Raw genomic sequence first — 15,547 nt, 5'->3', positions numbered from 1 at the left:
TCTGAGTAGCTGGGATTACAGGTGCCTGCCACCATGCCCAGCTAATTTTTTTTTTAATTTTTAGTAGAGATGGGGTTTCACCATGTTGGTCAGGCTGGTCTCGAACTCCTGACCTCATGATCCGCCTGCCTCAGCCTCCCAAAAGTACTAGGATTACAGGCATGAGCCACTAGGCCCAGCCTGTAGGTTAACCACAGTAATACTTCCTGGCCTAAAGCCAGGGAATTATACATATTAATTCCTCAAATTTCTCAAATTAATCAAATATTATATTTATTATATATTTGTATATACATATTATATATTGTATTATATAATATAATATATAATATGTATTATATAATATATATAATATATAATATATGTATTATATAATATATATAATATATAATATATGTATTATATAATATATATAATATATAATATATGTATTATATAATATATATTATATATTATATATAAAATAACATAATATAATATACATATTATTATATATTAAATGGAATATAGAATTCTGGTTCTGGACAAGATGAAGTAAGCACATTATTCCCCTATCCCTCCAACTAAGTACAGTTAAAAACTTCGGACATTATATGTAAAACATACATAAGAAGACTCCAAGGCTGGGCGCGGTGGCTCACACCTGTAATCCCAGCACTTTGGGAGGCTGAGATAGGCGGATCACCCGAGGTCGGGAGTTCAAGACCAGTCTGACCAACATGGAGAAACCCTGTCTCTACTAAAAATACAAAATTAGCCAAGAGTGGTGGCACATGCTTGTAATCCCAGCTACTTGGGAGGCTGAGGCAGGAGAATCGCTTGAACCCGGGAGGCGGAGGTTGCACTGAGCCGAGATCGCACCATTGCATTCCAGCCTGGGCAACAAGAGCAAAACTCCATCTCAAAACAACAGCAACAACAAAAGAAGACTCCAGAAAGTAAAGACAAGAAGTTTGATCAGGTAGGAACTCCAGGAATCAAAGAATAACATGGTGATGAGTTACCTCAGGTTTCTTTTTATCTCATATATAGCTCAGACTGGGTGTTAATGAAGCCCTCAACCCATTGAATACTAATGAGCGTAGACAAAAAAAGCCCCAAGAAGAGCTGTTCCCGGGCCAAATGGCCAGGAAATAGCCTAGCAAGACAGAAAACTCTGGACAATAAATGCCCTATTCCAGCAAAACACCCGAGAAAAAACCCATGCCCCCTCAACAAGCCTCAGTCAGCAAAGGCTGAGTGAGGAGCCTGGATTTCTGCTCTTGCCTGGCAATGATGAGGTAACGTTCTTGCACCCTGCTGTGGTAGTATCAGAAAATGCCAGGTGGGAGCCTGAACTTCCTAACCCCCAGCAGTAATAAGGCATCTGGTTATGGTTTGAATGTTTGTCCTCTTCAAAACTCACATTGAAACTTAATTCCCAATTTAACAATATTAAGAAGTAAGGCCTTGCTGGCACAGTGGCTCATGCCTGTAATCCCAGCACTCTGGGAGGCCAAGGCAAGCAGATCACTTGGGGTCAGGAGTTTGAGACCAGCCTGGTCAACATGGTGAAACCTCATCTCTACAAAAAATACAAAATTTAGCCAGGTGTGGTGGTGTGTGCCTATAGTCCCAGCTACTAGTGGGGCTGAGGTAGGAGGATTGCCTGAACTGGGGAGGTCAAGGCTGCAGTAAGCTGAGATTGTACCACTGCACTACAGCCTGGGCAACAGAGCCAGACCTTGTCTCAAAAAAAAAAACCAGGCGAGGCCTTTAAGAGGTAATTGGCTCATGAGGTCTCTGCCTTCATAAATGAATTAACAGGTTAATGGACTAACGGGTTATCACAAGAATGGGTCTGTTATAAAAGCCAGTTTGGTAGGCCAGGAATGGTGGCTCACACCTGTAATCCAAGCACTTTGGGAGGCCAAGGTAGGAGGATCACTTGAGTCTAGGAGTTCAAGACCAGCCTGGGCAACATAGAGAGATCATGTCTCTATAAGAAAAATAATAAATAAAAATAAAAAATAAAGCCAGTTTGACTCTCAGTACACCCCTCTTGCCCTGTGATGTCTTCTGCCATGTTATGATGCAGCACAAAGCCCTCACCAGAAGATGACCAAATGTAGCTGCCCAATCTTGGACTTCCCAGACTCCAGAACTGTAAGAAATAAACCTGTTTTCTTTTTAAATTACCCAGTCTCAGGTATTCAGTTATATTAATAGAAAGTAAACTAATCTAGGCTGGGCATGGGGGCTCGTGCCTGTAATCCCAGCACTTCGGGAGGCCAAGGCAGGTGGGTCACGTGAGGTCAGGAGCTCGAGACCAGCCTGACCAACATGGCAAAACCTCATCTCTACAAAAAATACAAAAAATTAGCCGGGCATGGTGGCACGTGCCTGTAATCCCAGCTACTAAAGAGGCTGAGGCACAAGAATCACTAGAACCCGGGAGGCAGAGGTTGCAGTGAGCCGAGATTGCACCACTGCACTCCAGCCTGGGCCACAGAGCGAAAACTCTGTCTCAAAAAAACAGAAAGTAAACTAATCCAGTCTATCCCTGGATCTAAGGGAAAAAAACAAAGAAAAAAGAAAACAAAGTGTCTCTGAAGCAACCCCACTGGTAACAATGGAAGAGTAACCTGGGACTTGAATTCCCATGCAGCAGTAACAAGGCATTTCTTTTTTCTTTTTTTTTTGAGACAGAGTCTTGCTGAAATAAAAATAAATTAGCCAAGCATAGTGGTGTATGCCTGTAGTCCTAGCTACTCAGGAAGCTTGGGCAGAAGGATCACTTGAGTCCAGAAGTTCAAGTTCACAGTGAGCCATGTAGGGCACATACCACTGCCCTACAGCCTGGCCGACAGCAAGACCCTATCTCAAAACAAAACACAAACAAAACAAACAACAAAAGAAAATAGATCAAATGGAAATCTTAGGACTGAAAAATACAATAATCTTGCTGAAAGGGCTCAAGAGAAGAATGAAGATGGTGAGGGAAGAATGAATGAATTTGAAAATATAACAACAGAAATTACCCAATCTGAACAGGAACCTGTGGGACTACTAAAAAAAAAAAAAAGATCGGTCGGGCTCAGTGGCTCACGCCTGTAATCCCAGCACTTTGGGAGGCCAAGGTGGGCGGGTCACAAGGTCAAGAGATCGAGACCATCCTGGCTAACACGGTGAAACCCTGTCTCCACTAAAAATACAAAAAATTAGCCGGGTGTGGTGACGGGCACCTGTAGTCCCAGCTACTCGGGAGGCTGAGGCAGGAGAATGGTGTAAACCCAGGAGGCAGAGCTTCTAGTGAGCCAAGATCATGCCACTGCACTCCAGCCTGGGTGACAGAGAGGCTCCATCTCAAAAAAAAAAAAAAAAAAAAAAAAAAAAGGCCAGGAGTGGTGGCTCACATCTGTAATCCCATCACTTTGGGAGGCTGAGGCGGGTGGATCACAAGGTCAGGAGTTCAAGACCAACCTGGCTAAGATGGTGAAATCCCGTATCTACTAAAAATACAAAAAAATTAGCCAGGCGTGGTGGTAGGCGCCTGTAATCCCAGCAACTCAGGAGGCTGAGGCAGGAGAATCACTTGAATCCAGGCGGCAGAGGTTGCAGTGAGCCAGGATCGCACCACTGCACTCCAACCTGGGCGACAGGCTGAGACTCTGTCTCAAAAAAAAAAAAAAAAAAATACAAAAATTAGCTGGGCATGATGGTGCGCGCCTGTAGTCCTAGCTACCCAGGAGACTGAGGCAGAAGAATCGCTTGAATCCAGGAGGCGGAGGTTGCAGAGAGCCGAGATCGCGCCACTGCACTCCAGCCTGGTGACAGAGCGAGACTCCACCTCAAAAAAAAAAAAAAAAAAAAAAGACCCAACATTCATGGTATCAGAGTCTCTGAAGGGGAGAAGAAAGCAACTGACACTAAAAAAAAAAAAAATCTCTGAAAAAGTAACGGCTGAAAATTTCCCAAATTTGACAAAGACATAAACCTACAGATACAAGAAGCTGAACAAATCCCAAATAGGTTAAATCCCAAAAAAAATTTTTTTTGAAAGCAGTAAGACAGAAATGACATTAACACCTAAAGAGAAACAACAATTCAAATGACAGTGTATTTTTAATCAGAAAACCATAAAGGCCAAGAGAAAGTGGCATAAGATTTCTCCAGTGCTAAAAGAACTGCCAACCCAGAATTCTATTCCCAGTGAAAATATCTTTCAGAAATGAAGGTAAAATAGAATTTATTGCCAACAGACCTACCCTAAAAGAATGGCTAAAGAGCTGGGCATGGTGGCTCACACCTGTAATCCCACCTTCAGAGTAGGTTTATTTGAGGCCAGGCATTCAAGATTAGCCTGAGCAACATAATAAGACCTCATCTCTAAAAAAAAATTTAAGGCCAGGTGCAGTGGCTCATGCCTGTAATCCTAACACTTTGGATGATCATGGCAGGGGAACTGCTTGAGGCCAGGAGTTCAAGACCAGCCTGGGCAACACAGCAAGATCCTGTCCCTATAAAAATTAGCCAGGTGTGGTGGTATGCAACTATCATCCTAGCTACTCAGGAAGCTGAGGTGAGAGGATCCCTTGAGCCCATGAGTTCAAAGCTGCAATGAGTTATGATCATGCCACTACACCCCAGCCTGGGCGACAGAGGAACAAGTCCCTATCTCAAAAAAATAAAATAAAATAAAATAAAATAAGTTTTTTAATTAGCTGGCATGGTGGCACATGCCTATAGTCCCAGCTACTTGGGAGGTAAGAGCAAGAGCATTGCTTGAGCCCAGGAGCTTGAGGTTGCAGTGAGCCATGATCACACTACTGTATTCCAGCCTCAGTGACAGAGTGAGACCCCTCTCTCTTAAAAAAAAAAAAAAAAAAAGAGGCCAGGAACGGTGGCTCAGGCTCACAGCTGTAATCCCAGCACTTTGGGAGGCCACAGTGGCCAGATCATTCTGGCCACCCAGGAGTTCGAGATCATTCTGGGCAACGTGGAGAAACCCCATGTCTACCAAAAAAAAATAAATAAATACAAAAATACAAAAATTAGCCAGGTAGGTGACATGCACCTGTAGTCTCAGCTACTCAGGAGCCTGAGAAGGGAGGATTACTAAGCCCAAGAAATCAAGGCTGCAGTGAGCTGTGATCACACCACTGCACTCCAGCCTGGGTGACACAGCAAGACCCTGCATCAAAAAAAAAAAAAAAAAAAAAGAATGTTTAAAGAAAGTTCAGACACACACAAAAAAACTTGGAGCTTCAGGAATAAAAAAGAATAAAGAAGTTTTCTAAACTAGATTAAATTTAAACATTAAATTCTGTTTATGGTTGCACATATTACAACATTATCTAACATGATTCTCAATATATGTAAAAGAGATAATTAGGCAAATTATATTAAAGATGGGAGAAGGTATGAATACCTAAACAGAGGTAAGGTTTTCACACTTCATCCAAAGTGGTAAAATGTTAATGCCAACAGACTGTGGAAAAATAGCATATGTGTAATATAATGTCCACAGCAAACACCAAAAATCTATACCAAGAGATGCATTCAAAATTGCTACAGATAAGTCAAAATGGAATTCTAAATAATGTTCATGTAACTTATGGGAAGGCAGGAAAAATTAAATAGAGGAACAACAAACAGGAAAAACAAATTAAACAATAAAATGGCAGACTTAAGCTCTACTATATCAATAATTACAATAAATATAAATGGACTAAATATACTATGAAAAGAGAGAGTTGGAAGAATTGATTTTAAAAGCATGAAGCAGGCCAAGCATGATGGCTCATGCCTATAATCCAAATGCTTTAGGAGGTTGAGGCAGAGGAATCGCTTGAGGCCAGGAGTTCCAGACCAGCTTAGGATACATAGCAAGACCTCCATCTCTTAAAAAAAGAATTGTTTGATTAGCCAGGTGCAGTGGCGTATGCCTGTAGTCCTATCTACTCAGGAGTCTGAGGCAGGAGGATCTCTTGAGCCCAGGAATCAGAGGCTGCAATGAGCATAATGGCACCATTATACTCCAACCTGGGCAACAAAGCAAGATCCTGTCTCTAAAAAACAAATAACAGCAACAACAAAACATGAACTATATGCTGTCTATAAGAAACATCAGGCTGGGAGCAGTGGCTCACGCCTGTAATTTGGGAGGCCAAGGTGGGAGGATCACTTGAGCTCAGGAGTTCAAGATCAGCGTGGGCAACATACCAAGACCTTGTCTCTACTAAAAAAATACAAATAAAAATAAATTAGCTGGGTATGGTGGCACAACACCTAAGGTCCCAGCTACTCTGCAAGCTGAGGTTGGGAGGATTGCTTGAGCCTAGGAGATCAAGGCTGCAGTGAGCTATGATCATGCCACTGCACTCTAGGCTGGGCAACAGAATGAGACCCTGTCTCAAAAAAAAAAAAAAAAGGAAAAGAAACTTCAAGCCAGGGATGGTGGCTCACATCTGTAATCCCAACACTGTGGGAGGCAAAGGTGGGAGGATCGCTTGAGGCTAGGAGTGCAAGACTAGCCTGGGCAGCATAGCAAGACCCTGTCTCTCCAAAAGAAAAAAAAGAAACTTCAAACATTATAAAGGTAGACTGAAAGTAAAAAAATGGAAAAATACAAACATTAATCAACAGAAAGCAGGAGTAACTATATTAATATCAGAAAAATTAACTTCAGAGCAAAAAAAATTTACCAAAGACAAAGAAGTACATCATATAATGACAAAAGGATCAATCTACCAAGAAGACATATTAACAGTCCTGAATATGTAGGCACCAAATAACAGAGCTTTAGAATACAATAAGCAAAAACAGAACTGAAAAAATGTATTTACCAAGCCACAATTACAGCTGGATATTTCAACAAATCCTCCCTCAATAATTAAAAACTACTAAACAGAAAATCATCAAGGATAGAGAAGAACTTAACACTTCAATAGGTATAAAGGCTGCTTAGCAACTTATACATCATAAATGGCATGTGGTCTTGTTTTAATGATCTGTTAATATAATATGTAACTATTTTCCATTGTTGCTTTCTTTTTTTCTTTGGTTGTTTGTTCTTATTGTTGTTTTCTTTTAATAACAGAATTGGTGCATATTAACTGAGGGAAAAATACTGATGTTTCTAAAATAAAACTAAAATGCCCCTGTCAACCTCAACCTGCCAGCATTCACCCGAAATAACCACTCCCCAGAATCTGTATTCTTTAAAATCTTTTCTGTCTATGTATAAATATATATGCATGCATGGTTTTAATTTTATTCTTAAAATTGAATCATATTTGACATACTGTTTGCAACTTGCTTTTTTTCAGCACAATGACATATACTAACATCCTTCCTGGTTGGTGACATATAGATCATATAAAGTTCTAATAAAAATGTTCTCAGAAGCTGGGCATGGTGGCTCACTTCCGTAATCCCAATACTTTGAGAGTTGAGACGGGAGAATCACTTGAGGCCAGGAGTTAGAGAACAGTCTGAACAACACGGCAAGACTCCATTTCCACAATTTAAAAAAAATGTTTTAAAAGAACTTAAGAACACAGAGAAAGAAACAACAGATACAGGTGTCTATTTGAGGGGGGAGGATGGGGGGAGGGAAAGGAGGAGAAAAGATAACTATTGGGTACTGGGCTTAACACCTGGGTGATAAAATAATATACACAATAAAACCCCATGACACATGTTTACCTAGTAACAAACCTTCACATGTACCCCCAAACCTAAAATAAAAGTTAAAAAAAAAATTAGAGACAATTGGCCGGGTGTGGTGGCTCACACCTGTAATCCCAGCACTTTGGGAGGCCGAGGCAGGTGGATCATGAGGTCAGGAGATCAAGACCATCCTGGCTAACACAGTGAAACCCCGTCTCTACTAAAAATACAAAAAAAAATTAGTTGGGTGTGGTGGCAAGCGCCTGTAGTCCCAACTACTCAGGAGACTGAGGCAGGAGAATGGCGTGAACCCGGGAGGCAGAGCTTGCAGTGAGCCGAGATCACACCACTGCACTCCAGCCCAGGCAATAGAGCGAGACTCCATCTCGAAAAAAAAAAAATCAGAGACAATTAAAAAAAAAAGTTCGCCAGGCACAGTGGCTCACGCCTGTAATCCTAGCACTCTGGGAGGCCAAGGTGGGCAGATCACCTGAGGTAAGGAGTATGAGACTAGCCTGGCCAACGTCATGAAACTTTGTCTCTAATAAAAAATACAAAAACTTAGCCAGGTGTGGTGGCACAAGCTTATAGTCCCAGCTACTCAGGAGGCTGAGACAGGAGAATTGCTTGAACCCAGGAGGCAGAGATTGCAGCGAGCCACCAAAGTCGTACCATTGCACTCCAGCCTGGGCGACAAGAGTGAGACTCCATCTCGAAGAAAAAAAAGAAAAAGCTGATTTAAAAAAAATGTTCTGGCTAGGTGCAGTGGCTCATGCCTGTAATCCCAGCACTTTGGGAGGCCGAGGCGGGTGGATCACCTGAGGTCAGTAGTTCGAGACCAGCCTGGCCAACATGGTGAAACCCCGTCTCTACTAAAAATGCAAAAAATTAGCCAGGCGTGGTGGCAGGCGCCTGTAATCACACTACTCGGGGGGCTGAGGCAGGAAAATCGCTTGAACCCAGGAGGCGGAGGTTGCAGTGAGCTGAGGTCACATGCCATTGCACTCCAGCCTGGGCAACAAGAGTGAAACTCCATCTCAAAAAAATGTATATATATATATATATTCTCAGAAAACAGCATGTCCTTTAATAATATAAGTTTCTTGTAGTTACAAAAGACTATTATACTCAGCACCTAGAAACATAATGACCATCAGATTAATGTGAAACAACAGAAGAATGAATAAAACTCTCCTAGAGCAAGAAGACAGCAAAAGAGAGTTGAAAGTACTCTGTAAATCATAAAGGGAGTAAAAACCTAAGTATTATTACAATTATATTTTCTAATTTTTTTTGTTTTTTAAAGTAAACACTAAAAGCTAGCTGGCATCATTAGATAAATAAAAATATTGGTATTCTATCATTATGTGCAAAAAAATGAGGGGGTTATGTTAACACAAGTATTTGTTTCTAAGAGTGAAATACTCACAGCTGTTTCTCCTTTTGGGAGATTTGTTTCTGCAGACTATCAGATTTACTGAGACATTCTTGTAGATATTTCTCGTCCTCATCTTCAGCTTCCATTTGCGCCTTCTCTGCTTGCTGCAATCTGGTGTAATTCAAATCAACTTTGGGTAAAACTGAGGCTAGAACTAGGGTGTAAAAGGGTGAAGAAGACAAATAAAAGAAAAATGGGGAAATAGAAACATTTCTAAATGAAAACAAAGTTTGGGGGAAAACTCACAAACTCAAACGTGAAAGAGCCACACAATGTCTAGAAGTTGTTTTGTGATTTTTTTTTCAATATAACATGTAGTATGCCCAGAATACTATCTTCAAATTTGTTTTATTTCTTGTTCATAATTAACAGTGCAAAGCAATACAGCCTTTACCACTTATGCAGAGCATAATGAATCAAATTTCAAAGCATAATAGGTATGTTACTACCTTTTTACAAAACCATGAAAAGCAAAGGATTTATGCCTACACTAGGTGAAGAAGCCACACTGTTACATGTTATGCTAGGATGTGTATGCCAGGAATCAAGTGTGCTACAAGGCCAAGAGCAAAGACCTGCAATTACTCCAAATGATAGCCAAGTCCTTCTTACGGCATCTTTATGCATCTACTAAATTATGCCGAAGCTCTATGTATGTGTGTGTGTGCACGTGTGCATATATGTTAAAGATTCAAAAAGAATTTGGTGCCAGTTGGCATCATTTGCTAGAGATCATTTTTGTTCCTCACCATTTAATATTAAAAATCAGCTAAAACATTGTGATTTTCATCTTTCCTGTTTTTATTTGTAAGTCGTTGCATTTTCCTGTGCTTAGCTCCACTCCCTGCCTTCTTTGGCCGTCTAGGATTTCTTGTATTTAACTTCAATATTTTTATAAGAAAATATTTACCAAGATTCGAAGGATATTAACTACTTGCAGGAAATCACAAGAGAAATTTCAGTTCAACTAACTAAAAAACTCTTCCTCTTCCTTTCTTCCTTAAAACCATACCAGTGGAGCAACCCTCACATATTTCAGGGGTATAAATGCTGCTTCCAAGGAAAGGAGAGTAACATTTAAGTTATCTCCAAATCCAAGTTTAAATTAAAATATTCAGGTGCTGGGGTTGGACCCAAGCTTTTCTCTAAGGTTACAAAAAGGAAAACAAAAGTCAGAGTGAGGTAGGCCTTGAAGTTGTGCTATCACAGAAGAGGGCAAGGGAGAACCGGAAAACTGAGAAGCTGAAGCACAGGATGTTGGCCAGTCTGGGTTATAAATTATTTTAAAGCATATGTAAAAATCTGTAAGGGAGCCATTGGGCAAAGAGTGGGCCAGTGAGAAAAAAAATCTGTGCCAACACAGTATAAAACTGAAGGTTAAGTTATTTTTAAACAATCTTTATATTTTTCATCAAAAAGTAGCTAAAAAGATAAAACTGCATCTGAAAATCCTGACCTCCAAAGGGTCAATACTCAAATCACCCTTTGTGCACAAGGTTTGAGGAATGTATGTCTGGAAATCCAAGTGCACCCACTCTGCTTGATGGCAGTGTATTACCACAGCAGCTGACCAAGAAATGTACAGGGTTCCTAACACCCTTTTAGAATATTTAATAGCATAGATTCCTTTCTATTTAATATATTATAAAATTGTTGATTCTCTTTTCATTTAGTCTGTTTAAATACAAGTGGTCTTCAGAAAGATATATCTTTGACCAGCTTGTACTGGTCCTGCGTGTCACTGCTGGCACATTTCACCAACGACATTGCAATTGTCCTAGTTTGAGTTAACAAATCGTTGTCACTTCATAATGGAATGGAAAGAAATCAAAGACAGAAAAAGGTAATAAAGATGTCCAAAATGTAAAAATGGGGATAAAGAAAACAAAAAAGAAAAAAGAAGAAAGAGGATGTCAATAAAAGAATATTCATGTCAATAAAGCATTAACAGTTATGTTTTTCATAAGTAGATTCAAAGAAAGCAATGATAAAAGACATATGTTGACACCAACATGACAGGGCAATGGAAATACATTACATTTTCCAACAATAAAAGTGAAAAATGCCAATATAAAACAATTCAATTTAAACAAAATTCTATCTTCGGTTGGGTTGAGGGTCCTAGCTCAAAGAAACAAAACTAAACCACCAATTCGGAATGCTTGATTTCAGATAAACAGATGGTGAATGGCAAAGAATATGACAAGTAATATGCATGGAAATCAATCAGGGATAATCTCACTCTGTTTGTTCATTTTTAATTTTTTTGACTTTTTATTTGTGTATTTGTTTTATGTAATTGAACGACATGAAACTGCTGATATTAGGCCTCTAAGAAAAATCTACAATATGACAACTTCAAACGAATCAGCGTAATATAAAGCAACTTGATTCCATGCAACAACCAAAGCAAAAACGCAAAATCCTGCTGGGCTTAAACAAAAAAACATGTCCTAATCTATGTCTTCCTAATGGTTTTTGTGGCAGGTGTAGGAACTGAATAAAGAAAAAGGGAAGAAGAAAAGAAAAAAAGAAACTAAGACTGGAAATGCTGTACCTTTGTTCCAGCTGCCTCATGGCTGCAGTAATTTTATTGGTTTTTTCTTCTAGTCGGGCAATTATTTCATTTTTTTCTTTCAAGCCATCTTCAGAACCCTATTTATAAAAACAAAAGCTATGGTGGTTTTGATTTTTGTGTGTGTGTGTGTGTGTGTGTGTGTGTTTTTAATAGGGTATCACTATGCAGCCCAGGTTGGGTTTGAACTTCTGGGCTCAAGCTATCCCACCTCTCAGCCTCCCAAGTAGAGTTTTGATCTGTTAACGTGAGTATTTATAAGTTTCTTACACCATTTTGCTACGGGACTGTTACTTTGAAATGAACAGTTACTTTATACATTAAAATAATTGAGTGATATAAGCAGTGCTATTAGTCTTTTTTTTTTTTTTTTTTTTGAGACAGAGTCTCACTCTGTTGCCCAGGCTGGAGTTCAGTGGTGCCATCTCGGCTCACTGCAAGCTCCGCCTTTGGGTTCATGCCATTCTGCCTCAGCCTCCTGAGTAGCTGAGACTACAGGCGCCTGCCACGGCGCCCGGCTAATTTTTCTGTATTTTTAGTAGAGACAGGGTTTCACTGTGTTGGCCAGGATGGTCTCTATCTCCTGACCTTGTGATCCACCCGCCTCGGCCTCCCAAAGTGCTGGGATTACAGGCATGAGCCACCGCGCCCGGCCCTTTTTTTTTAAAGATGGGGTCTTGCTATGTTCACCAGGCTGGTCTCGAACTCCTGGCCTCAAACAAGCCTCCCATCTCGGCTTCCCTAAGTGCTAGGATTACAGCATGAGCCATGGCACCTGGCCTCTATTAGTCTTCATTTAAAATGTAATAGGCTGGGTGCAGTGGCTCACACCTGTAATCCCAGCTCTTTGGGAGGCCAAGGTGGGAGGATTGCTTGAGACCAGCCTGGGCAACATAGTGAGACCTCATCTCTACAGAAAACAAAAGAAAAAAAGAAAAAAAAATTAAAAAATAAAATGTAATAAAGAAAAAAGTACTCCACCTTCAATATTTTTGGAAGATGACAGAATACATTCTTGTAAAATATGACATTTTTCAAATTAATTAAATTGTAAAGGGTTTTGGCAACAAATCTACTTAATAGCAATATCATCATACAAAACTTACAATTATGGGCCAGGCATGGTGGCTCATGCCTGTAATCTCAGCACTTTGGGAGGCCGAGATGGGCGGATCACCTGAGGTCAGGAGTTCGAAACCAGCCTGGCCAACATTGTGAAACCCCATCTCTACTAAAAATACAAAAATTAGCCGGGCGTATTGCTATATGCCTGTAGTCCCAGCTACTAGGGAGGCTGAGGCAGGAGAATCGCTTGACCCTGGGAGGCACAGGTTGCAGTGCGTCGAGATCACACCACTGTACTCCAGCCTGGGCAACAGAGCAAGACTCCATCTCAAAAAAAAAACAAAGAAAGAAAATTTACTATTATGATAGTGTAGCATTTCAATCAAAATTAAATCTTTCTTAGAACTACACTGGAAAAGGAAGTTCACAAAAACGTTTTGCAGTTTAAATTGAGAGTTTTCCCAAAAGATTTAATCTTCATACTCTTAATCTTTCAACATTAAAAATTTAGACAGGTGATATTTTGTTTGTTGATACCTTTTACATTACATTTCTTAAGCTTTCATTTAGAAAAAAAAAGACATTGGCCTTTATAATATGGCACAGTTAAAATGGGCTCATCTCTTAAAAACCAAAACCTTTCTACAAATATTCACTTTCAATTTACATAAAATGAAATTTAAGAACAATCCTTACCTGCAACTTTTGATACATCTCTATGTTAATTGCTTTAACTTCCTCTAGTTGTTGTCGAAGGCCTATCAGAGTATCTTGTTTCTCATGGATATCTTTCTCCAGCAACTTCATGGCAAGTTCAATCTCATGCTTCATACTAACTTGTACTGCTAGCTCATTCTCTACATCCTGCAATTTCAATATAACCTCAATTCACATGCCACTTCAGGGTGTAAAAATTAGATAGACTTTAAGAAAGATTTTCCATTCAATATGCACACTACACCTTTTAAGTCCACTAAAGGGAATCAACCAGGCCCTATAACAACATAATAAATATTTGAAATGCAAGGCCAGGCGCAGTGGCTCATACCTGTAATCCCAGTACTTTGGGAGGCCGAGGTGGGTGGATCACTTGAGGTCAGGAGTTCAAGACCAGCCTGACCAACATGGTGAAACTCCATCTCTACCAAAAATATACAAAAACTTAAGCCAGGCATGGTGGCACACGCCTGTAGTCCCAGCTACCAGAGAGGCTGAGGTGATAGAATCACTTGAACCCAGGAGGCAAAGGTTGCAGTGAGCCGGAATCACACCACTGCACTCCAGAGGGGGCAACAGAGTAAGACCCTGTCTCAAAAAATAAGTAAATATTTTCAAATGCAGTTTTTGCTAAAATGAAAGCATTTTCTATATTCTGTTAATCATTACTCTTTTACGGTCCAAGAATTAATCATTTTTATGCTTCATAGATTCAATATTAATTTTCCTTAAACAAAAGGAAATGAAGCGGTCTGTACATGTAAAGGCCAAAGTAACTCAAAAAACAGTTTAATTTCTTTTTTTTTTTTTTTTTGTGAGACGGAGTCTCGCTCTGTTGCCCAGGCTGGAGTGCAGTGGCACCATCTTGGCCCACTGCAAGCTCCACCTCCCAGGTTCACGCCATTCTCCTGCCTCAGCCTCCCGAGTAGGTGGGACCACAGGGGTCTGCCACTATGACTGGCTAATTTTTTTTGTGTGTGTATTTTTAGTACAGACAGGGTTTCACCATGTTAACCAGGATGGTCTCGATCTCCTGACCTTGTGATCCACCAGCCTTGGCCTCCCAAAGTGCTGGGATTACAGGCGTGAGCCACCGCGCCCCACCAACACAGTTTAATTTCTTAAGAATTTTTTATCAGAAGAATTAAAAAGTTTCTTATGATTTATTTTAAGAAATTTATTGGCCTGGTGCGGTGGCTCACGCAGGTAATCCCAGCACTTTGGGAGGCCGAGGTGGGCAGATCATGAGGTCAAGAGATCAAGACCATCCTGGCTAACACGGTGAAACCCCGTCTCTACTAAAAATACAAAAAATTAGCCAGGCATGGCGGCAGGCGCCTGTAATCCCAGCTACTCGGGAGGCTGAGGCAGGAGAATGGCGTGAACCTGGGAGGCAGAGCTTGCAGTGAGCCGAGATGGCGCCACTGCACTCCAGCCTGGGCGACAGAGCGAGACTCCACCTCAAAAAAAAGAAAAGAAATTTATTAACATTCAAGACAAACAGAAAAGGTGATAAAAAGATGCGCAATATTCTCTTCTTGACCTGGGTGGAGGTTACACAGGTTATTTGTGTTATAATTCATTAAGCTGTATATTCGTATTTTTCTGTTGGCATTATATTTCACAATTTCAAAGGTTAAAAAACAAGGTAATTTTAAACATGACTTTCCTAAAATTTGAATATGTCGTTCTGTTCTATTTCATTTTCTATAATGCTGGTCACAAACCATTCATTCACAATCATATACTGTAACTTACAGTTTAAAAAACACTGATACAGGTCAGGCACAGTGGCTTATGCCTATAATCTCGGCACTTTGGGAGGCCAAAGCAGGTGGATCACTTGAGGCCAGGAGTTTGAGCCCAGCCTGGCCAACACAGCAAAACCCCATCTCTATAAAAAATACAAAAATTAGCCAGGCATGGTGGCCCATGCCTGTAGCCCCAGCTACTTGGGAGGCTGAGGTACAAGAATTGCTTAAACCTGGGAGGCAGAGGCTGCAGTGAGCCAAGATCACACCACTGCACTCCACCCTGAGTGACAGAGCAAGATTCTGTCTCAAAACAACAATAGGCCGGGCGCAGTGGCTCACGCCTGT

At 40.5% G+C, this 15,547-nt stretch overlaps 1 protein-coding gene across 14 annotated transcripts in view; it reads right to left on the bottom strand.

Annotated features, from left to right (window-relative positions):
* RUFY2 (RUN and FYVE domain containing 2) overlaps window positions 1–15,547 on the bottom strand; it is a 62,957-nt gene that overhangs the window by 24,568 nt on the left and 22,842 nt on the right. For 10 of the 14 annotated variants that reach the window (XR_010127503.1, XM_054436661.2, XM_063670550.1 and 7 more), the window contains 3 exons: window positions 13,428–13,595; window positions 11,649–11,746; window positions 9,083–9,202 (listed from right to left, as the gene is read on the bottom strand). Coding sequence is in view for 13 of the 14 variants with exons in the window: in XM_054436661.2 (XP_054292636.1) it covers window positions 9,083–9,202; window positions 11,649–11,746; window positions 13,428–13,595 (386 nt within the window). In the remaining variant the exon portion in view is untranslated. Of the gene's footprint in view, window positions 1–9,082; window positions 9,203–9,251; window positions 10,896–11,648; window positions 11,747–13,427; window positions 13,596–15,547 lie in introns of those variants that run through there. The other 4 variants (XM_063670552.1, XM_054436668.2, XM_054436666.2 and 1 more) reach the window with 1 other exon arrangement.

The sequence above is a fragment of the Pongo pygmaeus genome, chromosome 8 (assembly GCF_028885625.2).
Source record: "Pongo pygmaeus isolate AG05252 chromosome 8, NHGRI_mPonPyg2-v2.0_pri, whole genome shotgun sequence".
NCBI classification, from domain to species: domain Eukaryota; kingdom Metazoa; phylum Chordata; class Mammalia; order Primates; family Hominidae; genus Pongo; species Pongo pygmaeus.
This window is presented reverse-complemented; position numbering and strand designations above follow the sequence as displayed.